Source organism: Bos javanicus, chromosome 18 (assembly GCF_032452875.1).
Source record: "Bos javanicus breed banteng chromosome 18, ARS-OSU_banteng_1.0, whole genome shotgun sequence".
NCBI classification, from domain to species: domain Eukaryota; kingdom Metazoa; phylum Chordata; class Mammalia; order Artiodactyla; family Bovidae; genus Bos; species Bos javanicus.
Genome location: NC_083885.1, coordinates 60,348,591 through 60,374,056, shown reverse-complemented (window position 1 = coordinate 60,374,056; position 25,466 = coordinate 60,348,591). Strand labels below are relative to the sequence as shown.

The 25,466-nt window shown below is 41.7% G+C and overlaps 1 protein-coding gene across 1 annotated transcript; it reads left to right on the top strand.

Moving 5' to 3' along the window:
• Positions 1-7,656: 7,656 nt before the first annotated feature.
• On the top strand, positions 7,657-8,127 carry LOC133229734 (large ribosomal subunit protein eL38-like). The gene has a single exon (XM_061386450.1). The coding sequence runs from the start codon at positions 7,915-7,917 to the stop codon at positions 8,125-8,127; it is 213 nt and encodes a 70-aa protein (XP_061242434.1). The 5' UTR covers positions 7,657-7,914.
• The last annotated feature ends 17,339 nt before the right edge of the window (positions 8,128-25,466 follow it).

Here is a 25,466-nt window from a genome sequence, read left to right as displayed (position 1 = left end):
CTTCATAGATCCTTGGACCTCTCACCTGAGTCATCGACTCCATCCATTCACACCTACCTGGGTATGTGGCTGTTGTCTCCATTCTCCTTACATCCCACAGATGCTTCCTTTGCTCCAGAAAGATGACCAGATCTGGCTTAGAGACAAGAAGACCTGTTCATCAGAAAAAGGAAACTTAGTTGTGCTGGAGATTCATCAGTTTCCAATCCAGTGTATATTCAGGTGAGAAGAGAAGGTGTGATAGAATATTAACACAGCCTAGAAAATGATTTCCCCAAATATTTTATTGAAAGTACCTTTACAACACTAACAAATACATAAAAATGAGAACCTGAGATTCTGGTAAAGTACTACAAGGCAAAAGTAAGTAGTGGAAATCTGATTTTGAAATGAGGGCAGAACTATTTTATACCTCTGAACTTATAACATTCCTAGTAATCCAGAGAGAAGGAGGTAGATTACATCAAGGAAGAGGAAGGGTAGAACCATAAATCATCATGAAGTCTTTCTAATCTCACAAACTTCCATTTTTTTCCCTAAAAAGCAGGGGTCTGAAACTCTATTATAAGAAGCAGATAATTCCAGGAGACATTCTAGAAATGCAGGAACCAAAACCCTGAGGGTAGATAAGGGATCCTGGAAGGAAATTATCCTCACCCAAGGAGGCCAGTTCCCATAGTTCTCTAACATCACTTCCCTGTACAATTCCCACTGACCGAGGTCCAGGCACTCCCACTCCTCTAGAGTGAAATCTATGGTCACATCCCAGAATGTCAGCAGTCTCTGAAATACAAGTTACATGTGCCATGTGGCCATAGAAAGACTTCCTAATGTGACCCAAGATGGAACCAGCAAGAGAAATGGTTTTGATTTAGGAGAATGTCTGGTATTACACAAGAATATAATTTTTACACGCTAATGTTCTCTATCATATTTTTAGCCCCAGAAAAAAGATGGTATACAATTCACAAAACCACTGTAGAGATTCTTTTTATCTGGGAGAAAAACTGTACTATGATGTGATTTACAGAGGCATATTTATTTAGAATGTTGTTCTTGTGTTATACAGAATAAATCATCTATCAACCAAACCTGAATATTTTTCTCCAAACTGGGAATATTTTTTAAAAGTGGATTCCAATTCAAGAGTTCTGGAGTCAGGCCAGAGTTATTCTTCTTTAACAAGCTCATTTTTAACTGGATAGTTCATGGTTATTACGTCAAGGCTGTATATTGTCACCCTGTTTATTTAACTTATATGCAGAGTACATCATGAGAAATGCTGGGCTGGAAGAAGCACAAGCTGGAATCAAGATTGCTGGGAGAAATATCAATAACCTCAGATACGCAGATGACATCACCCTTATGGCAGAAAGTGAAGAGGAACTAAAAAGCCTCTTGATAAAAGTGAAAGAGGAGAGTGGAAAAGTTGGCTTAAAGCTCAACATTCAGAAAACGAAGATTATGGCATCTGGTCCCATCACTTCATGGGAAATAGATGTGGAAACAGTGTCAGACTTTATTTTTTGGGGCTCCAAAATCACTGCTGATGGTGACTATAGCCACAAAATTAAAAGATGCTTACTCCTTGGAAGGAAAGTTATGACCAACCTAGATAGCATATTAAAAAGCAGAGACATTACTTTGCCAACAAAGGTCCGTCTAGTCACGGCTATGGTTTTTCCAGTGGTCATGTATGGATGTGAGAGTTGGACTGTGAAGACAGCTGAGCGCCGAAGAATTGATGCTTTTGAACTGTGGTGTTGGAGAAGACTCTTGAGAGTCCCTTGGACTGCAAAGAGGTCCAACCAGTCCATCCTAAAGGAGATCAGTCCTGGGTGTTCACTGGAAGGACTGATGCTAAAGCTGAAACTCCAATACTTTGGCCACCTCATGCGAAGAGTTGACTCATTGGAAAAGACTCTGATGCTGGGAGGGATTGGGGGCAGGAGGAGAAGGGGATGACAGAGGATGAGATGGCTGGATGGCATCACCGACTCGATGAACGTGAGTCTGAGTGAACTCCGGAAGTTGGTGATGGACAGGGAGGCCTGGCGTGCTGCAATTCATGGGGTCGCAAAGAGTTGGACACAACTGAACGACTGAACTGAACTGATATCCTTGTACTTTTCTGAATCTTCATTCCATTAACTTTGGAGAGTTTGACATTGAAACACCAATTTAAAATCATAATTCATCTATTTTTAATATATATTATATAATAGAATCTATGTAACTTTGTTCTGTATTTCACATGTCTCTCACATACACTTTCATAAAATAAAAAATAAAATGAAAAAAATAAAAAAGGAACACAGACAAATACAGAGACAATTCTGCTGCTGCTGCTTCTGCTAAGTCACTTCAGTCGTGTCCGACTCTGTGCGACCCCATAGATGGCAGCCCAACAGGCTCCGCCGTCCCTGGGATTTTCCAGGCAAGAACACTGGAGTGGGTTGCCATTTCCTTCTCCAGTGCATGAAAGTGAAAAGTGAAAGTGAAGTCGCTCAGTCGTGTCCGACTCCCACCAACCCCATGGACTGCAGCCCACCAGGCTCCTCTGCCCATGAGCTTTTCCAGGCAAGAGTACTGGAGTGGGTTGCCATTGCCTTCTCCAAGAGACAATTCTAATAAATGTGTATACCAGTGTAGGTAACTGGGAAAAACATAAAAATATACCTCAAAATGGATCAAATAATGTTCTCATTTTTGTGCATACACACTAAAATGGGAAGTATATATGTTTTAAAAGTGAGAAAAAGTACTCAAGTCAATAAAGTCTGGTTAAATTTCATATATTTGTGGATGATAATCTGTATTCTTTAAATACACTAACATACAAACGCACATAACAATATAAAATAAATTAGAGTTCTTGGTTCTGAGTCCTTTCTTTCAAAATCTATATCACTTGTGTTGAGCTATATTTTAGAAATATAGTTACGCGAACATTAGGAATAATCATAACTATTTGTGAAAATCAAAAAATGTGATAAGATGATTATTTGAGATATGACAGTGGAGTACAATGTAAACTCAGATCTGGACTTGCATGATGAAAACCTCCACTTCCAAAACCCAATATGCACACTAAACACAGGTTTGTTCAGTATCCAAAGCAAAGAGAAACTTAAGAAGGTATGGATTTCTACTGTAACTGGTGGCTTCTGTATGTTCCTGACAACCATCCAAAACCTTTCTTAAAGATGAAGAGTCCATAAGACTGTTCTGTACATCAGTGTCTCTTTTGCTGTCTTGTACACAGGGTTATTGTTACCCTCTTTCTAAATTCCATATATATGCATTAGTATACTGTATTGGTGTTTTTCCTTCTGGCTTACTTCACTCTGTATAATAGGCTCCAGTTTCATCCACCTCATTAGAACTGATTCAAATGTATTCTTTTTAATGGCTGAGTAATACTCCATTGTGTGTATGTACCATAGCTTTCTTATCCATTCATCTGCTGATGGACATCTAGGTTGCTTCCATGTCCTGGCTATTATAAACAGTGCTGCGATGAACATTGGGGTACACGTGTCTCTTTCCCTTCTGGTTTCCTCAGTGTGTATGCCCAGCAGTGGGATTGCTGGATCATAAGGCAGTTCTAGAGACACTGATGTACAGAACAGTCTTATGGACTCTGTGGGAGAGGGAGAGGGTGGGAAGATCTGGGAGAATGGCATTGAAACATGTAAAATACCATGTATGAAACGAGATGCCAGTCCAGGTTCGATGCACGATACTGGATTCTTGGGGCTGGTGCACTGGGACGACCCAGAGGGATGGTATGGGGAGGGAGGAGGGAGGTGGGTTCAGGATGGGGAACACAGGTATACCTGTGGTGGATTCATTTTGATATTTGGCAAAACTAATACAATTATGTAAAGTTTAAAAATAAAATAAAATTTTTTTAAAAATTAAAAAAAAAAAAGATGAAGAGGAAAAATGTGAACATCACAGTGCTGGAATCTCACATAAGACCCTGAACCAGGAAAGATGCAGTATAATGGGATAAATGGTAAGAGGTGATCTGAATCTACCCTGAAAAATGTCAGTCATGCAAATTTCAGTTCATATATACCTCCCCTGCTCTGCATCTTATATTTTAAGAGCAAGTTATTTTAATGATATAGACCTTACATTATTATTTCTTTCTGTTTCAAAATTTTCTGAAAAATTCCGGACCATTGAGTTCATTCTATTTATAACTGCATTTTCTTACTCCCGTTCTAAAGATCTGAAGTTGCATACAGATGGAAGCTCCTCACTGCAATTCCTCTACTTCCCTAAGATCCCAACACCAAACTACATCCCAGTGGGAATCTTGGATACCAGTGACTCCTCATGTTGATCTCTCACAAAGGGAATATACTTTCAACTTTCACCAGTTGAAAGTCACTAAATCACATGGAGAATTCATCTTGCTCTATAGAAAGCTGGGATACAGACAATGGAGAAAGGGCTCTGAGACATAAGGGAGAGGTGGTCTAAAGAGCTGGTCTTCACTATTGTAGGAAAAAGCAAATAGTCAAAAACAAACAGCCCAAGCCCCGCCCCCACCCCCACCCCCCCAAAAAAATACGAGTAGAGAATTAAAGGTTTGCAGGTTCTCAGTCCAGGCATTTCAGGAGGAAAAGCAGACACAACCCCAGACCCAGGACAGGACATGTACCTGAGAAGCTGCCATTTCCTCCTCTTCTGCGTCTTCTCTAGGGAATGTTATGCAGCAAACACACCTCTGCATCTTGAGAAAATACCTTTAAAGGCATCCGTGCAGCTCTATAACCTGCAACCACCTCTCCTGTACTCTGTCTCAGGAAAGATTCAAGAACAATCACTTCCTACTTGGAGACCAGCCTGTGAACTTATTTCTTGATTGTTCTCTCCCCACAGAGAGCTCCTAACCCTCTGCTCACACAGACCATATGAGCTGACTGACTTCCCCAGTCCAAATCCAGTTAGACCAACCCTGCTGCCTCTCCTCAGACTGAAGCCTGGCCTCAGCTCTCACACATGGACCAGGAGCCACATGCTTAAGCCAGGCCTCCCCTTAGAATCCCCTGGAGCACTTCCTACACACCACTCTGATGCTCCCACAGGACCGAGAGAGAACTCTGTGGGGAGGGCACAAGGGAGGTCATTTCCTAATACTGATCACGTGATCCTGATGGAAGCAGATGGAAATCACTTGGCCAAAGATTCTTTCTGAACCAGTTCAGTGAATACAAAGCCCTCGAGGTCAGGTTCCCCACTCTAAGAGGTAATGCATCTGCAGGTCTGAGGTGGGGCCATGAAAGGAGTCTTTACCAAGTTTCCTGTTTATTCTGATGCTTCTCCCCCAAGACCAGGTTCAGAAGGCGAGCTGAAGCCCTCACACTCAGCACACCTGAGACGTCCCAGGAGGGGAGGGTCTAGGATGGGAATTTCTGAAGGTCAAGCAAGAGAACCAAGTAGAGAAAGCTCCAGTACTTGGGGTTCAGGCCTTTCTAAGTGACCCTGGGTGAAGTGCTATGGGCTCCCCAGGCTGAGCGTGGATGGGTCCATTCAAACCAGAGGAGCAGGAATCTGGTGAGCTCTGAGGGTGTCATTAAAGGGGGGCCTGTGAAGTAGACCCTGGGGTTCAGCAAGACTGCTGATCTCAAGGAAGGGGGTCATCTAGTGGAGGTGCTCACAGGACTGGCTGGTGTGAGTTCAAGGACCTGCAGGCTGCCTGCTCCCCAGACAGACGCTGAGGCAGCAATAGCACGGAGCAGTCAGGGAAGCTCTCAACGGTACTCTGTATGGTCCTTCTTATTAGAACCGTCACAATGTCCGATTAGTTACAAAATGAGAGAGTAGATACAACATAGAAATGGTGGAAAATATCTGAAGTTATTAGAGGTTTAAAGCCAAATGGCATCTCTCTCTGCTACCAAATAGTTTGTTAGTCTCTTCTCTACAACCTTAAAAAAGGTGGGAGAGGTTAATGGTGGTAGTAGTGGGTTAACACTAAATTCATTACAATCAACCAAAACACTAAAAACTATTCACTTTTATTAATTAGCATATTTAGAACATAGTTGAAATAAAACCTTTTACAACCCACTGTGTGATCCTTGATTAAAATACAAATTATAAGCATAGAGAAAGATATTTATTTTTCTGATACAATGGTCTGAGAATTGTGATTTCTATGGTTTACAAAACAGAGGCTAGGAATCACTTAGTAAATTGACAAACCCTAATTATATGATTTTTTCAGGAAGGGTTTCCCATACGTTTCTAGGTTACCACAGAAGATGTTTTTATTTTAACGTTGTCAACTAATATCCATGACTTTCGTTGATATTATAGATATGTCAATATTTTAGTTAACCGTCACTGAGTTCTTACAAATCAAGTGATATAACTACTGAAAATTTAGAACAAACCTCTGTCTTACTTTAATACATGGAAAGAGTCCATCGTCACTTACATGACGTGACCTACAGGGATATTTGATATCAATGACAAACACCTCCATTTAGATGTTCATTTTATATTACTGTGTCTTTAATCTTCTAATGGAGATTAGATATAAATGGTTCCATCACAATATAGAAGGTCTTCTCTCATCTTTGAGGTAGTAACCATCAGAAAAAGTTTGTTTCTACACACTAGAAACAAAGCCTAGCATGGAGTATTTGAGAGTTCATTTTGGTTTTCAAATAATCTCAAATCATGTCAGTCTAAACAAGGAGTCAATGTTAATAACTGTAACTTCTTAAACACCAACCATTCATCTCATGATCCATACTAACATATCAATTTTCTATTGATATGAAACATTGATTCAATGTTTTAACTACAGATTACTCTCTGCAGTAATTCTCCTTCAGAGTAACTTCAGAAAACAGGATTGACGAAATGCTTTCTAATAAGCCGTCTCTGATATTTACTTAGATTTGAGTTGTGATTAAATACTTTTCTCCATATTTATTACATCATTCCCATGTGTTTCTTGTGTAAACTCTCATGTTTTCTGGTGTATGTTTAGGACAAATCTCTTCCATCACTTGTTTCATTACTATGTGTACTCTCAAATGTCTAGTGAGATGACCGCTCTGATTAAAGCCTTTGCCACATTCCTTTCATTTGTAAGGTTTCTTTTCAGTATGAATTCTCTGATGTTTATGAAAACTTGAGCTCTGACGAAAGGCTTTGCCACATTCTTTACATATATAAGGTTTCTCTCCGGTATGAATTCGCTGATGTTGAGTAAGGCTTGAACTTTGGGTAAAGGCTTTGCCACATTCCTTACATTTATAAGGTTTCTCTCCAGTATGGATTCGGCGGTGTGGAATTAGGCTCGTAATTTTGATAAATCCTTTGCCACAATCCTTACATTTATAAGGCTTTTCTCTAGAATGAATTACCGGATGTTCAGTAAGACTTGAGCAGCAAGTAATGACTTCACTGCATTTGTTAAATTGGTTGGACTTCCCAGTATGAAGTCGCTGATGATGATTAAGACTGGAGTTCTGTTTAAAGGCTTTGCCGCACTTTGTACATTTATAAGGCTTCTCTTCAGTATGAACTCGCTGATGTCGAGTAAGACTTGAGCTACAGTTAAAGGCTTTGTCACATACCTTACATTTATAAGGTTTCTGGCCGGTATGGATTCGTTGATGTTGTGTAAGATCAGTGCCACGCATAAAGCCTTTGCCGCACTCTGTACATTTGAAAGGTTTCCTTCCTGAATGGATTTTCCTATGTCTACTTAGATTGGATGAGTTAGTAAAGAGTTTCCCACATATATTACATTTGTTCTCTTTCCGTGGATTCTGAATCCTCTGCTGTCGAGTAAGATCTGAAGACGGATCAGAAACTTTCCGGGGTGCTCCAAGCGATTCTCTCCTGCGGTTCCCCTTACAATCTCCGCGCATTGTCGCCATGCCTTGCAAAACTGAAGAAATCGAGGACAATCGGCTCACAGCTGGGCGAAAGGATGCCAAATCTGTCAAGATCAAGAAAAATAAGGATGATGTGAAGTTTTCAGTTCGATGCAGCAGATACCTTTACACCTTGGTCATCACGGACAATAAGAAGGCAGAAACGCTGAAGCAGACTGAGCCCCCAGGTTCAGCAGTGAAGGAGCAGAAATGAACCACACACACTGATTTAAACTGGATTCAAATTTTAAAAATCTCAAAAAAACAAGGAAAAAAAAGAAACATTATCATATTTATTACAATTATAAGTCTGCTCTCCAATATGAATACTCTTATATAAAGATGTGTTCATTGATAAAAGATATTCCTACATTTATTACTTTTAAAAACCTTGTGTGGACATTGAGGTCTCTGATACTTGTTCAGGTTTGAGACTTGTTCAACCTTATGCCCAGTGTCATTGCATGTATAGTGTCTCACTCCATCACAAATAGTCTTGTAATTATTGGGGGTAGAGCTCTTACTTAAGGCCTGACCTATTTTAGTACACATGAAAAGTTGTTCCCCATTAACCATATCACAATATGTATTGAACTATGGTGGTTGGATTAAGTGTCTTGTATTATTATCAACATTACAAATATTGAAACAGAAAGAATATATCTGTTGTTGGAAGACTAATGACCCCTTGCTTACCGATCTCTCAAACTGCTTGTATTGGGAGTTTTCCCCCTGATTTTTAAATATCTGGTTTTCAGACATGTTTGAATTTATGTTTAAATGAAGCCTATATTCAGAATAGTTTGAATGAGTATTTGCAGCATGGACTGGATATCTTTCCAGATTTTAGACATTTCCTTTCAGAGAATATGTATATTTCAAAAATGATGTGGGTCTTTGCTTAAAAACATGCACTCTCTGCAGATATTGATGCCTGAAATTGGTGTTTTTCCCAAACTGACTCATAGTACTTTGTTTTTGACAGTCATATCTGTATTATGTGAAACTGTCTCAATTTCCTTATGTCGTTGCAAACATCCTCTCTGTGTTTCACATGCCCTTGTATATTCCCAGTCTTTCATTAAATGTAAGTTGCCAAGGTGAAATCTTTCATTTATTTCTAGGTTTGCTTTTGGGAATACATCTCCTAACCCTGGATCCTTTGGCATCAAACCCAGGGTGTCCTAAGAAGATGCAGCTGAAAGATACCAAATAACAACTCATTTTAGTATTTTCTGTGAACATCCTTAAATATTTACATGACATTGATGAACCTTTGCTAGATTAAGGATAAAATAGAGATGGAAAGATCAAAATGGCAGAGGATTAGGAAGACGTGGAGTTCATCTCTCTACAGATGCATTGAGAATACATGTGCAAATGGGACAACTCTCACAGAGCCCAGCTGAACACTAACAGAGGATCTTGGACACCTAAAAGGACAAGAAAGGTTCCTGCTTAGCCAAGTAGGACAAAAGAAAGAAGAAGGAAATGGAAGAGGTGGTATGGGACCTCCAATCCTAGTGGGGGAACTGAAGAGAGGAGAGGTTGACATCTGGGGAAGCCGGTCACTGGGATGGGATGGGAGCTCAGTTGGGGTAGAAGAGGAGCCTCATTCTCTGTGGGAAGAGAACACGGCAACAGTCTGTGGCAGCAGGACACAGTGAGACCTGTACACAGGCTACTGACCCCAGCCCTGCCCACCCAGCCTGAGAGGGCTGAGTGGGCACCACCCTGAGAGGGCACCACTGCAGACAAGGGCTGGGTGCTGGAATGTGGGGTTTGGAGAGCAGACCCAGGCAGAGGACTGCGGTTGGCTGTGAGGAGACATCCTGAGGAGACAGGAGGGAGGGAGGAGCTCTGCAAATGAAATGCTTGTGGAGGAAGCCTGAACTTCTATAGTGCAAAGCACCATTGGTGAGTGATACCCAAAGGGAAGACCCACCATTGCAGCCTCTCTCCTTCTGTGCCAGCCCCTCCTTGCCAGGCTCTAGGAAGGGCTCTCACTGGGCTCCACTTCTTATCACACAGGTTTTTATTTGAGAATGTTCTATTAGATGTTTGAATCTTAAAGTCATAACTGATATTGACAGAGAACTCATCAGAAAGTGAGGACATGTGGGATAAAGTCCAGGGAAACTGATAACAAACAAGATAAATTAATAGTCATTCTTCAGAAATTAAGTAAGAAGTAAGACTTTAAAGATATGATGAGAACACAGGAACCTCTACTTAGTGATTTATGGAGACCTAAATGAGAAGTAATCAAAAAAGAGTGGATATGTAGTGGATATACATTTATGTGTATAATTGATTCTCTTTGCTGTACAGTAGCACAGCATTGTAAAACAGCTATACTCCAATAAGATCATTTTTGAAAGATTTCCTTATATTATCTAAAAATTCTAATAGTTTAACAACCATTAAAAATATGGTGGAAAATGTTCTAATCTCTTATGCCAATTTATTTTAACATTCTTTGAGGTAATTGATTATATTCAAGTATTTTAGCATTGAGGAATTGGGACAGATACACTTAATATATTTAACATGAATTCATATAAAGAAAAAAGAAACTTTGAAGTAACCCTGAGATTTGCGTTCTCTCATTTTAGGGAGGTTTTGACTGATGCAGTGAAGAAATGACTTGAGTTTAAAACTTATAAGTTCATATTTGTAGCTTCCAGTGTTTTAGAAATTATAAATCAGAAGAAAAAAAAAATCCGTCCCCAGTATTCCTAGAACTTTAACAGTTTGTCTACAACTCCACTCACATACTTCTGTCTAAAGGTAGAAAAGGAGCATCATAGAGTTACTCAGAAATGGGCACAGTTTTCCCAGGATCCCCATGAAATGGAAGAGTAGCCAACTCATGCAGGTTGTCACAGGCCAAGAAGAGAATTTTAACTCTCACTGTGAATGAGAAAAGTAATCACTAGAGATGAATTCATGAATGATTAAAGAGACACAATGGGGCAAGAGATATCCATCTATGACAGCAACAGAAATATAACCAGACTTCCCCAAAATCATATCCACTGAAGCAGATCTTCTGAAACCATATACAAAGGATAGATTCCTCTTTGATGCTTGGACCTCTCATCTGAACCATCTGCTCCATCCATTCAGACATACCTGGGTGTATTGCTGTTGTCTCCATTCTCCTTACATTCTGAGGATCCCTCATTTTCTCCAGAAAGGTGACCAGGTCTGGCTTAGGGATTACGAGACCTGTTCATCAGAGAAAGGAATATTTGTTTTGCTAGAGTTTCATCAGTTTCCAATCCAATATGTATTCATGCGCAAAGAGAATGCATGGTTGACTGTTAATACAGCCTAGAGAATGATTTTCCCAAATACTTTAATGAAAGGACATTTACAATACTAACAAATACATTAAAGAACAGATCTGAGATTCTAGTGAAGTACTGCTAAGGTAAAAGTAAGTAGTAGAAATCTGATTTGAAAAGGAAAGAGACATCCTTTTATACTACAAAACTTACAGAATTGCCATTAACCTAAAAGGTGGCAGATTATATCAAGGAAGAAAAAGGTTACAATCATAATCATCATGAAGTCTTCTTTCTAAACTCACAGATTCCCATTTTCCCCTAAAAAGCAGGCATCTGAAACTCTATTATAAGAAGCAGAAGATTCCAGGAGACATTCTACAAATGAAAGGACCAAAACCAGGTGGGTAGATAAGGGATTCTGGAAGAAAGTTATTCTCACCCAAGGAGGCTAGGTTCCCGTAGTTCTCTAACATCACGTCCCTGTACAATTCCCGCTGACTGAGGTCCAGGCACTCCCACTCCTCTAGAGTGAAATCTATGGCCACATCCTGGAACCTCAGCCGTCCCTGAAATACAAAGTACATGTGTCATATGGCTGTGGGAAGACTTCCTGCTGCTGCTGCTGCTAAGTCGCTTCAGTCGTATCCGACTCTGTGCAACCCCATACACGGCAGCCCATTAGGCTCCCCTGTCCCTGGGATTCTTCAGGCAAGAACACTGGAGTGGGTTGCCATTTCCTTCTCCAATGCATGGAAGTGAAAAGTGAAAGTGAAGCCACTCAGTCGTGTCCGACTTGCAGTGACCCCATGGACTGCAGCCTACCGGCTCCTCCATCCATGGGATTTTCCAGGCAAGAGTACTGGAGTGGGTTGCCATTGCCTTCTCTGGGAAGACTTCCTAATGTGACCCAAGATGAAAATAGCAAGTTCAGAGATCTGGTTTTGATCTAGGAGAGTGGCCGGTATTACACAATAATATAATTTAATATAATATAATATTTTGTACCATATTTCTAACCCTAAGAGAAGAGGATGAGATATCATCCACAAATCACTACAGAAACTATTCTAATCTGGAAGAGAAATTGTAAAATAATCAGATCAACATTGGCATATTTATTTTTGAGTGTTTTACTCATGTGACACAGGATAAATTGTTTATCAAAGAAACAGGAAATATTTTTAAAAAGCATACTCTGATCCAAGAGTACTGGAATGGGACAAATGTGGCCCGTTTTAAACAAGTTTATTTTAACTAGCAATGTTGAAAATTGTGTTCCATTAATGACTATTTTTGAACAGCAACGAAGTAGAAAGTAAGGGAAGAATTCATACTTAACTTTCAACTTCAAGTGTTTTAATGATTTTACTGTCTAATAGGATAGTAACCTTGGCAGTAAGAATCATTTTAATTTTAGTATATATTATATATCTTTCTGACAATTTTAGAAGAGTCTTGAAAATGTGCAACAGAAATAATGTAAAATCAATAATATTGCTGACGCATCTTTTGGCAAATATTTTAACAAATATTCTGTAAATGGCAGAGCTTAAATTTTACTTCAATTTATGGACTCCAGACTTTAATAAACAGAAAAATACACAGAGACAACTCTAATGAAAATTTATATAAATTTCTTTATTTGTAAATAATATTTGATAATATTTGTAAATAAGAAAGTATTAGTCACTCAGTCTTGTCCTATTCATTGTAACCCCATCGACTGTAGCCTGCCAGGCTCCCCTGTACATGGAATTCTCCAGACAAGAATACTGGAGTGGATCATGATTCCCTTCTGAGGGACTCTTCAAAGAAAAAAATAGATCAAATCATATCAACATGTTCTCGCACATAAACATACACTAAAATGGGGCTATATACTTAGTAACAGAGAAAAACTGTCATGTCAATAAAAGCAGTATAATTTTTAACTGATTAAAAATGTGCATAAGTATTTGAGGATGATATTAATTTTTAAAAAGACTAGGATGCAGACATACACAATGATATAAAATAAAGTAGAGCTCTGGTTCTGAATTTTTTAATTTCCTGAAAATCTATCTTTTGCACAGAGCTATATTTTAAAATTTAGCACAGTTGAACATAGATTAGCACTAACATGATTCTTGTAAACATTCTGGAAAATTCAAAAATGTAATGAGACTATGTGTGTGATGTGAGCGCAGAGTGTACTGGAAGTGATCAGACCTGGACTTGAGTAATGAAAAGCCTCCCTCCCAAAACCTAGCATCTCTACTAAACACACGTGAGTGTTGTCAACTACAAATTGGCACTTGCCAAGAGGATTGCCAGCAACTGAACCAGGGCATTTGCCATCTGCCTCTGGGAAGAATGAGCCCTATGGTCCCTGCAGCTGTAAACTCTCCCCAGAGGGAGTTCAGGGTGGATTGAGGCACTCTGCTCCAGGGAATCTGGTGGAACAGGTCTTGTCAGGAACTGATTTCATGATCCAAACCCTTGCATCTCTTTATATCTAGAAAATCACTAAATGGTGACACCAGCTCCTCACGACTGGCAGAAAACCTTTTGTAAAGTAAGAGCCTGACTGCACTGAACTCCCCCTTGTTAGGGAAATGAAATGAATAGCCTGGTTTAGGCCTCAGAGACAAAGCCGAGCAGGCCTCTGACCTTGCTTCTAACCTGCCTGGACTCTGCCCTGACTGAAAGCGACTGAGTGACTGCCTGCAGTGAGTACAAGACTTGCAGCACCAGAGATAAGGTGAGGGAGAAATCTTGAGATTGTTGAGACCTTGGGGGACCCAGCCAACCGAACCCCAGGTTTAGCAAAATTCCAAGTTTTACAAGACAAAACAAACAGCTTTAACATAGAACCAGGCTTGCAATTTGGTCACAGATTGGCAAAGTTATCAGTTGTATCCCTCCTGGGATTATAAACCAGACCCGAAATGCAAAGTTTGAAGTCTCACCCAATGAGCAGAAGGTCTGCTTGGTACCTTTTCCCCATTGAGACTCCAGATGTGCTGTGTCCTGGGACTTCCCAGGGCTGTTCCAAGTCTGGATGTTTGTCAGAAGCCAATTTGGTGATGTATCCTCTGTTGTTTTTACTTCTCTTTTCTTTTAATGTTAGTATATTGAAAGTAAGTTCGGCAATTTTTAAGTAAATATCTGTATTATTTATTTGTATGTAACAAGTGATTTAGTTAATAAACCTGAGACAAAAGCGAAAACTTTCGGCAAAACACCCCTTCACCAAAATCTTATAGACTGACTTTCCCCCACTGCCACTATAAAGCAGTCTCTCAGAGCTATTTGAGGTGCTATCTCCAGGGCTGCAGTCCTCATTTTGCCCCAGATAAAGCTTGATTCGAAACTATCAAGTTGTGCATTGGTTTTAGCCAACAGTGTTCATTTTCCAAACCAGAGAGAAACTAAAAAGATACTGAGTTTCCCCATTAACTGTGATAGTTAGGCACATCCGTCAGTTTTTCTTTCCAAGACTCTTGTTCAAGACAGACAGGAAAAAAAAAAAAAAAAAGAACTTCATAGCATGGGAATCTCACACAAACACCTAAACCAGTGAACATCTGAGGTCATGGGGTAAGAAGTACAAGGAAAAATGCACTATTACCACCGGATATTTTGGCAATATTATGGAATCCATGATCTGAACCTATGATGAAAAGATGTCAGTTTTAAGCAAATTTCACTTCATATATACCTCCCATGATCTGTAACCTAATAATACGTTTAACAGCTATTGTTTCTTACAGATATAGAGGATAGTGTCTGCAACTTTTTTCATTTCTGAAAAATTCTGGACTGCTGAGTTCATTCTACTTATAAGGACATTTTCTTACTCCTGTTCTAAAGAACTGAATTGCATCCAGATGTAAACTCATCACTGCATTTCCCCTACTTCTCTAAGATCCCAACACTGAACTACATCCCAGTGGGAATCTCGGATACCAGTGCCTCTCTGAATTGATCTCTCACCAAGGGAATACATTCACCTGTTGAAAGTCACTAATTCATATTGGGAATGCATCACGCTCTCTAGAAAGCTGGGACACAAACAATGGAAAAAAGGCTCTGGGACACAAAGGAGAAATAGTCTAAGGAGACTGGCTTCACTATTAAAAGAAAAGAGAGAGAAAATAAGCTTTTGATAACAAACACCCCAGGCAGAAAAATTAGAAGCAGAGAACTAAAGGTTTGCAGATTCTCAGTCCAGGCATTCCAGAAGGAAAAGCAGACACAGCCCCAGACCAGGGACAGGACAATTACCTGAGAAGCTGCCATTTCCTCCTCTTCTTCCTCCTGCTCTGCGTCTTCTCTGGGGATATTATGTTGCAAACTCATAACTACATGTTGAGAAAATACCTTTAAATGCAACAACACAACTCTTTAACCTGCAACTGCTGCAGTGAACAAGAAGAAAAAGTTTTCTTGGTTCTTTCACCCTTTTCTGAGCTCTTTTCTGACTTTCTGTGTTCCTGTAGTGGGTAATCAAGACTAACCTGATATGCTAATCACATCTTGGGTTTGGTGCTCACCTTTCCAGCACGCCCGTTGCAGACCACCCCTGCGAGTTCTTCTCCTTTCTTCTTGCGTTGCAGACAGCAGGCCGCAGAACAGTTCACGAGAGACAATCATGGACCCGCCAACTGGGCTACCAGGCCCAGGCTCTGAGGGTTTCAGAAATAACGCAGGAGGAAGACCTGCACTTAGGAGCCCGGAGCTGCAGCCTCACACTGAGCACACCTGAGACCTCAGAAAGGGAGGATTTAGGGCGGGAACTTCTAGAAACAAAGAATGTCAGCCTGATTCCCTGGGGAGAGGCTCTTTCTAGGATGGGTGTGGCCGGCGCTGTGCCCTTGAAGGAGGGGAGGGGAGGTGGGGGGATGACTGCTTGGTGGGAATCACCTGGGGGCCTTGCGTTTTGAAAAGGCTTTGCTCCCAGCTGTGGATACTCAGTGGAATGTGAAGTAAAGTGGGCCTTAGAAAGCATCCCTACGAACAAAGCTAGTGGAGGTGATGGAATTCCAGTAGAGCTATTTCAAATCTTAAAAGATGATGCTGTGAAAGTGCTGTACTCAATATGCCAGCACATTTGGAAAACTCAGCAGTGGCCACAGGACTGGAAAAGGTCAGTTTGCATTCCAATCCCAAAGAAAGGCAATGCCAAAGAATGCTCAAACTACTGCACAATTGAACTCATCTCACATGCTAGTAAAGTAATGCTCAAAATTCTCCAAGCCAGGCTTCAGCAATACGTGAACCATGAACTTCCAGAAGTTCAAGCTGGTTTTAGAAAAGGCAGAGGAACCAGAGACCAAATTGCCAACATCCGCTGGATCATCGAACAAGCAAGAGAGTTCCAGAAAAACATCTATTTCTGCTTTATTGACTATGCCAAAGCCTTTGACTGTGTGGATCACAATAAACTGCGGAAAATTCTGAAAGACATGGGAATGCCAGACCACCTGACCTGCCTCTTGAGAAATTTGTATGCAGGTCAGGAAGCAACAGTTAGAACTGGACATGGAACAACAGACTGGTTCCAAATAGGAAAAGGAGTTCCTCAAGGCTGTATATTGTCACCCTGCTTATTTAACTTATATGCAGAGTACATCATGAGAAATGCTGGGCTGGAAGAAGCACAAGCTGGAATCAAGATTGCCGGGAGAAATATCAATAACCTCAGATATGCAGATGACATTACCTTTATGGCAGAAAGTGAAGAGGAACTCAAAAGCCTCTTGATGAAAGTGAAAGAGGAGAGTGGAAAAGTTGGCTTAAAGCTCAACATTCAGAAAACTAAGATCATGGCATCCAGTCCCATCACTTCATGGAAAATAGATGGGGGAACAGTGGAAACAGTGTCAGACTTTATTTTGGAGGGCTCCAAAATCACTGCAGATCGTGACTGCAGCCATGAAATGAAAAGATGCTTACTCCTTGGAAGGAAAGTTATGACCAACCTAGATAGCATATTCAAAAGCAGAGACATTACTTTGCCAACGAAGGTCCATCTAGTCAAGGCTATGGTTTTTCCGGTGGTCATGTATGGATGTGAGAGTTGGACTGTGAAGAAAGCTGAGCGCCGAATAATTGATGCTTTTAAACTGTGGTGTTGGAGAAGAGCCTTGAGAGTTCCTTGGACTGCAAGGAGATCCAACCAGTACATTCTGAAGGAGATCAGCTCTGGGATTTCTTTGGAAGGAATGATGCTAAAGCTGAAACTCCAGTACTTTGGCCACCTCATGCAAAGAGTTGACTCATTGGAAAAGACTCTGATGCTGGGAGGGATTGGGGGCAAGAGGAGAAGGGGACGACAGAGGATGAGATGGCTGGATGGCATCACTGACTCGATGGACGTGAGTCTGAGTGAAGTCTGGGAGTTGGTGATGGACAGGGAGGCCTGGTGTGCTGTGATTCATGGGGTCGCAAATAGTTGGACATGACTGAGCCACTGAACTGAACTGTGCACACTCAGTATCTCAGTTGTGTCCAACTCTTTGCAACCCCATGGACTGTAGCACTCCAGGCTTCTCTGTCCATGGAACTTTTCACACAAGAATACAAGTTCAGTTCAGTTCAGTGGCTCAGTCGTGTCCAACTCTTTGCGACCCCATGAACCACAGCACGCCAGGCCTCCCTGTCCATCACCAAATCCCTGAGTTCACCCAAACCCATGTTCATTGAGTTGGTGATGCCATCCAACCATCTCATACTCTGTCGTCCCCTTCTCCTCCTGCCCTCAATCTTTCCTAGCATCAGGGTCTTTTCAAATGAGGCAGCTCTTTGCATTAGGTGGCCAAAGTATTGGAGTTTCAGCTTCAACATCAGTCCTTCCAGTGAACACCCAGGACTGATCTCCTTTAGCATGCACTGGTTGGATTTTCGTGCAGTCCAAGGGACTCTCAAGAATCTTCTCCAACACCACAGTTCAAAAGCATCAATTCTTTGGCGCTCAGCTTTCTTTGTAGTCCAACTCTCACATCCATACATAACTACTGGAAAAACCATAGCCTTGACTAGACGGACCTTTGTTGACAAAGTAATGTCTCTGCTTTTTAATATGCTGTCTATGTTGTCATAGCTTTCCTTCCAAGGAGTAAACGTCTTTTAATTTCATGGCTGCAACAGGAGTGGGTTGTCAATTCCTAAGCCAGGGGATCTTCCCGACCCAGGGATCAAACCCATCTCTCTCACATCTCCTTCCTCACCAGGCAAATTATTTACCATTGCGCCACCTAGGAAGATCAGAATTCTTCTCAAGGATATCTTGAGTTCTTCATTTCTTTCATTCCCCTCTGCAGCCTGGGGACACAGGTTTTCACAAAATAATTTGCATTGTGACCACCTGTCTGCAGGTGGGAGGCCTCCAACTTCAGAGACCAGGAGTCTGAAGGGGTTTATATCACAGCTTTCTTTGAACATAAAACAAGGGCAGCAGAGGATGTTGGGTTAACAGTGTGTGAGAAAGAGACAAATGCCTTTGAAAATGATTCTCTAAATGCTTTCTGATGACCAAGCAAGGAAATAATGATCCTTGTTCAGTAATAAGTGACCTTATCTGTAAAATAAGACTTGAGAACATTGTTGCTCTACTTCCTGTGTATGTTTTTCTAGGATTTGTGAACCATCTGCTACAGTTTGTTGTCTGGTCCATTTAGAAAGCTCTATTTTCTCACACCTTTAAAGTATAATGATTAAGGAAAAATTAAAGATAGAAGCATGTCCATTTTTTTAATGTTATATATTCTAAAAAATATTCAGTGTGCATGCACTGATACCAATTTTTTAGATGATTTAGTTTCACAGCAAAATTGAGAATAAGGTACAGGGATTTCCCATATACCTCTTGTTCCCACATGTGGATAATCTTCCTACATATCTCTCCCCACCAGAAGACACATTTGTTACCACTGATGAATCTAAATGGACATTAAATAGATAAAGTCCCTATGGACTTCCCTGGTGGCTCAGATAAAGCATCTGCCTACAATGTGGGAGACCCAGGTTCGATCCCTGGGTTGGGAAGATCCTCTGGAGAAGTAAATGGCAACCCAGTCCAGTATTCTTCTCTGGAAAATCCCATGGACAGAGGAGCCTGGTGGGCTACAGTCCATGGGGTCGCAAAGAGGTGGACACAATTGAGCAACTTCACTTTCTTTTCTTTCCTAGTTTACCCTTATGCTTCTCTTTAGGGATTTTCACTCTATGGATCTGGGCAAATGTATAATAACCTGTGTCCATCATGACAGTTTAACACAATTTCATGATCCTGAAAGTTCTCTAGACTCAAGATATTCATAGCCCCTTCTTTGTAACCCAAGTCAACCACTGACCTTTTTAATCTCTTCTACATTTCCTACAATGTAATTCCTTTTTAATCTCTTTTAATGTAATACAATTTCAGTTGTGTTCAACTCTTTGGACTTCCTCTGTGGCTCAGACGGTAAAGTGTCTGCCTACAATGCGGGAGACCTGGATTCGATCCCTGGGTCGGGAAGATCCCCTGGAGAAGGAAATGGCAACCAACTCCAGTACTCTTGCCTGGAAAATCCCATGGACAGAGGAGCCTGGTAGATTACAGTTCATAGGGTCACAAAGAGTCAGACATGACTGAGCGACTTCACTCACTCAGTCTCAACTCTTTGAGACCCCATGGACTATATGGAATTCTCCAGGCCAGAATACTGGAGTGGGTAGGCTTTCCCTTTTCCAGGGGATCTTTCCAACCCAGGGATTGAACCCAGGTCTCCCACATTGCAGGTAGATTCTTTATCAACTGAGCTATCAGGGAAGCTCTTAATCTCTTCTACATTTCCTACAAAGCAACAGTTAGAACTGACATGGAACAACAGACTGGTTCCAAATTGGGAAAGGAGTACATCAAGGCTATATACTATTACCCTTCTTAGTTAACTTCGATTCAAAGTCAGTTCAGTTCAGTTGCTCAGTCGTGTCTGACTCTTTGCGACCCCGTGGAGTGCAGCATGTCAGGCTTCCCTGTCAATCACCAACTCCCAGAGCTTACTCAAACTCATGACAATTGAGTCGGTGATGCCATCCAACCATCTCATCCTCTGTTGTCCCCTTCTCCTCCTGCCCTCAATCTTTCCCAGCATCAGGGTCTTTTCCAATGAGTCAGTTCATCACATCAAGTGACCAAGGTACTGGAGTTTCAGCTTCAGCATCAATGAATATTTAGAACTGATTTCCTTTAGGATGGACTGGTTGGATCTCCTTGTTGTCCGAGGGACTCTCAAGAGTCTTTTCCAACACCATAGTTCAAAAGCATCAATTCTTCGGTGCTCAGCTTTCTTTATAGTCCAACTCTCACATCCATACGAGACTACTGGAAAAACCATAGCCTTGACTAGATGGACCTTTGTTGGCAAAGTAGTGTCTCTGCTTCTTAATATGCTATCTAGGTTGGTCATAGCTTTTCTTCCAAGGAGCAAGTATCTTTTAATTTCACGGCTGCAGTCACAATCTGCAGTGATTTTGGAGCCCAAAAAATGAAGTCTCTCACTGTTCCTATTGTTTCCCCATCTATTTGCTATGAAGCAATAGGACCAGATGCCATGATCTTTGTTTTCTGAATGTTGAGCTTTAAGCCAACTTTTTCACTCTCCTCTTTCACTTTCATCAAGAGGCTCTTTAGTCCTTCTTTGCTTTCTGCAATAAGGATGGTGTCATCTGCATATCTGAGATTATTGACATTTCTCCCAGCATTCTTGACTCCAGTTTGTGCTTCATCCAGCCCAGCGTTTCTTATGATGTACTCTGCATATAAGTTAAATAAGCAAGGTGACAATATACAGCCTTGATGTACTCCTTTCCCAATTTGGAACCAGTACATCATTTGAAATGCCAGGCTGGATGAAGCACAAGCTGGATTTGAAATAGCTTAACTGGAATTCCATTACCTCCACTAGCTTTCCTTGAAGTTATGCTTCCTAAGCATCTGGATGAAGCACAAACTGGAATCAAGATTCCCAGGAGAAATATCAATAACCTCAGATATGCAGATGACACCACTCTTATGGCAGAAAGCAAAGAACCTCTTTAGCAGAAACCTAACGAGCCTCTCGATGAAAGTGAGAGGAGAGTGAAAAAGTTGGCTTAAAACTCAACATTCAGAAAACTATGATTATGGCATCCAGTCCTATCACTTCATGGCAAATAGATAGGGAAACAGTGGAAACAGTGGCTGACTTTATTTTGGGGGCTCCAAAATCACAGCAGATGGTGACTGCAGCCATGAAATTAAAAGACGCTTGCTCCTTGGAAGAAAAGCTATGACCAACCTAGATAGCATATTAAAAAGCAGAGACATTACTTTGCCAACAAAGGTCCATCTAGTCAAGGCTATGGCTTTTCCAGTAGTCTTGTATGGATGTGAGAATTGGACTATAATGAAAGCTGAGCACTGAAGAATTGATGCTTTTGAACTGTGGTGTTGGAGAAGACTCTTGAGAGTCCCTTGGACAGCAAGGAGATCCAACGAGTCTATCCTAAAGGAAATTAGTCCTGAATATTCATTGGAAGGACTGATGCTGAAGCTGAAACCTTGGCCACTTGATGTGATGAACTGACTCATTGGAAATGACCCTGATGCTGGGAAAGATTGAAGGCAGGAGGAGAAGGGGACAACAGAGGATGAGATGATTGGATGGCATCATCTACTCAATGGATATGAGTCTGGGCAGTCTCCAGGAGTTGGTGATCGACAGGAAAGCCTGGTGTGCTGCAGTCCGTGGGGTCTCAAAGAGTCGGAAACAGCTGAGCAACTGAACTGAACTGATGAAGCAGGATAGGGGCGCTCACTCAACATCGAATCTGCTGGTGCCTTGATCTAGAACTTATTATCTTTTAAAACTGTCAGAAGTAAATGTTCAGTTTATGATATAGCAGCCTAAAAGGAGTAAGACAACTAGGATAAGTAAGCACTAATTAAGTAAAATACACTGTGATGATAAGTCTAATGAAAGTGCACTTGTTAGGTTCCTGCTGCTGCTGCTGCTGCTGCTAAGTCACTTCAGTTGTGTCCGACTCTGTGCGACCCCATAGACGGCAGCCCACCAGGCTCCCCCATCCCCAGGATTCTCCAGGCAAGAACACTGGAGTGGGTTGCCATTTCCTTCTCCAATGCATGAAAGTGAAAAGTGAAAGTGAAGTCGCTCAGTCGTGTCCGACTCCTAGCGACCCCATGGACTGCAGCCCACCAGGCTCCTCCATCCATGGGATTTTCCAGGCAAGAGGACTGGAGTGGGGTGCCGTTGCCTTTGGTTAGGTTACTGGGTGTGCCAATTTAAAACTATGCTTATGAGGACTTCCCTGGTGGTCTAGTGGTTAAGACTCCATGCTTCCACTGCAGGGCGTATGGGTTTGATCCTTGGTTGGGAAACTAAGATCCCATAAGCCATGTGGCACAGCCAAAATAATTTTTGCTATAACAGATTATAGAACTCAGAGAAATATTTATTGAGTCTAACATTTATGAAATGATATGGTAAAGGTTGGAGAAGGAAATGGCAACCCACTCCAGTATTCTTGCCTAGAGGAGCCTGGTGGGCTGCTGTCCATAGGGTCACATAGAGTTGGACACGACTGAAGCGACTTAGCAGCAGCAGCAGCATCATGGTAAAGGTTATTGATGAACAGCCAGATGAATAGACACAAAGGACAGGTCTGAGAGGGTCCCAGTCGTGGGAGCTTTGGCACTCGTGGATTTGGGCTGCTTCACCCTCCCAGTGTGAACATGTCTGCCAACCTGGAAATTCACCGAATATTCCCAGAACTTCGATTTTATGAAGGCTTACTCATGTAGGCATGATCAGTAATTAATTCCATTCCTAGACCCTTCCACCCTCTCTGGAAGATGAAGGGCAGGATGCAAATTCCAAGCTTCTAATCACAGAAATCAACCCTGAATATTCACTGGAAGGACTGATGCTGAAGCTCCAACACTTTGTCCACCTGATGCGAAGAGCTGACCCATTGGAAAAGACTCTGATGCTGGGAAAGATTGAAGGCAAAAGGAGAAGGGGGTGGCAGAGGATGAGATGATTAGATAGCATCACCGACTCTGTGGACATGAATTTGAGCAAACTACAGGAAATAGTGAAGGATAGGAAAGCCTATGTGCTGCAGTCTATGGGGTTGAAAAGAGTCAGACACGACTTAGCGACTGAACAACAACAACAAAATCATAGCTTGATCTTTCCAGTGATCAGCCTCCATCCAAGAGCCCAACTCGAGTCACCTCAATAGAACAAAATATGCTCCTAGTGTAAGTGAGAATGGGGTCTGGCTGCTCACCTGCTCAAAAGCCAATACACAGGCCAGGTTGGTGGAAAGGAAAATTTGCTTTATTTTGAATGCCGGCAACCAGGGGTCATCCAAGAATGGACTCCTGTCCAAAGGCTAACTCTTCACCCCCATAGCTTTTATAGATGGAGGGAGGAGGCTACATGCACAAACAACAGTCAGCGCTGACAGTCATCTTGAAATTGGTCTTTGATGGTCTGACCAGTGTTGTCTTGATTGTTTTCACATCAGATCAGATCAGTCGCTCAGTTGTGTCCGACTCTGCAACCCCATGAATTGCAGCACGCCAGGCCTCCCTGTCCATCACCAACTCCCAGAGTTCACTGAGACTCACGTCCATCGAGTCAGTGATGCCATCCAGCCATCTCATCCTCTGTCGTCCCCTTCTCCTCCTGCCCCTAATCCCTCCCAGCATCAGAGTCTTTTCCAATGAGTCAACTCTTCGCATCAGGTGGCCAAAGTACTGGAATTTCAGCTTTAGCATCATTCCTTCCAAAGAAATCCCAGGTCTGATCTCCTTCAGAATGGACTGGTTGGATCTCCTTGCAGTCCAAGGGACTCTCAAGAGTCTTCTCCAACACCACAGTTCAAAAGCATCAATTCTTCGGAGCTCAGCCTTCTGACCAGTGTTGTCTTGATTGTTTTAGGTACAGCTAATCTTCAGTCGGGAGAAGGAAATGGCAACCTACTCCAATATTCTTGCCTGGAAAATCCTGTGGACAGTGGAGCCTGAAGGGCTGCTGTCCATGGGGTCGCACAGAGTCAGACACGACTGAAGTGATGCAGCAGCAGCAATCATCAGTCAGAAGATCAGTTTGTTTCCATTTGAGGTCCAGTCTCAGAATTGAGTCAGCTGTTGTCATGGCTACGGTCTTGTTATCATGTACTTGAAAAGGAACTAAAGGTCCTTGACTTTGCTTAATAACCAAATTGTTAGTATTTAGTCTTGTTGGACTGTTTTCCTTTGTTTCTGCATTTTCGCACTTCTCTGATTAAACTTATCCTTTGGCTAACATTTTTCCCACAGACAAAAGGCAATCAGAGGACACAGGGGGAAGAACCAGAGGGTCCTGTTCCATTTCACCAGTATTCTTATCACTTAGGAATTTACATGGGTCTTACAAGCTCTGAGGATGAGATGGTTGGATGGCATCGTGGGCTCGATAGACATGAGTTTGAGTAAACTCCAGGAGTTGGTGATGAACAAGGAGGCGTGGCGTGCTGCAGTCCATGGGGTCAGAAAGAGTCGGACACAACTGAGTGATTGAACTGAACTACAAGCTTGGTGCCAGGAAGCGAGGGGGAAGAGACCAATATTCATATTTTCAATATTTTCATGTGTGTATGTGTGTGTGCGCTCAGTCGTGTCTACTCTTTGAGACCCCATGGACTATAGCCTGCCAGGCTCTTCTGTCCATGGGATTTTCCAGGCGAGAATCCTGGAGTGGCTTGCCGTTTCCTACTCCAGAGCATCTTTCCAAACCAAGGGCTGAACCCACATCTCAGGTGTCTCCTGCACTGGCAGGCAGATTCTTTACCCCTGCACCACCTGGGGAACCCCAATCGTCTCACACCATGCCAAACCCAGTAAGGAAATATCCCTGGGAGCAGGAACCAGTCATGACAATTTTTAAAGCTCACCATGTGATTCTGATGTGCAAAGTCAGGTCCAGTTTATTTTTGCGCTTATCAAGCTACATATGAAACACCTAGAATTGTTAATAAGACTCAAGATATTAGTTTGAGAATACTGGCTTGTGGCTAAGGATTTGTATTTCTTACAAGATACAGTCTCTGGACTTCACTGCAGGTACCAAGATCCTCTTTACTCAAGAGAATTTGATGAAGAAAAATAAAGAAAATTAACTTGAGGTGACAAACAAAAATGAAAACACCTACAATATACATTCTATTTCAGAGCATTTTATTAATA

Bases quoted from the DNA above. Each gene is read 5' to 3' on its own strand.
- LOC133229734 (XM_061386450.1), top strand. From the start codon at position 7,915: ATGCCTTGCAAAACTGAAGAAATCGAGGACAATCGGCTCACAGCTGGG.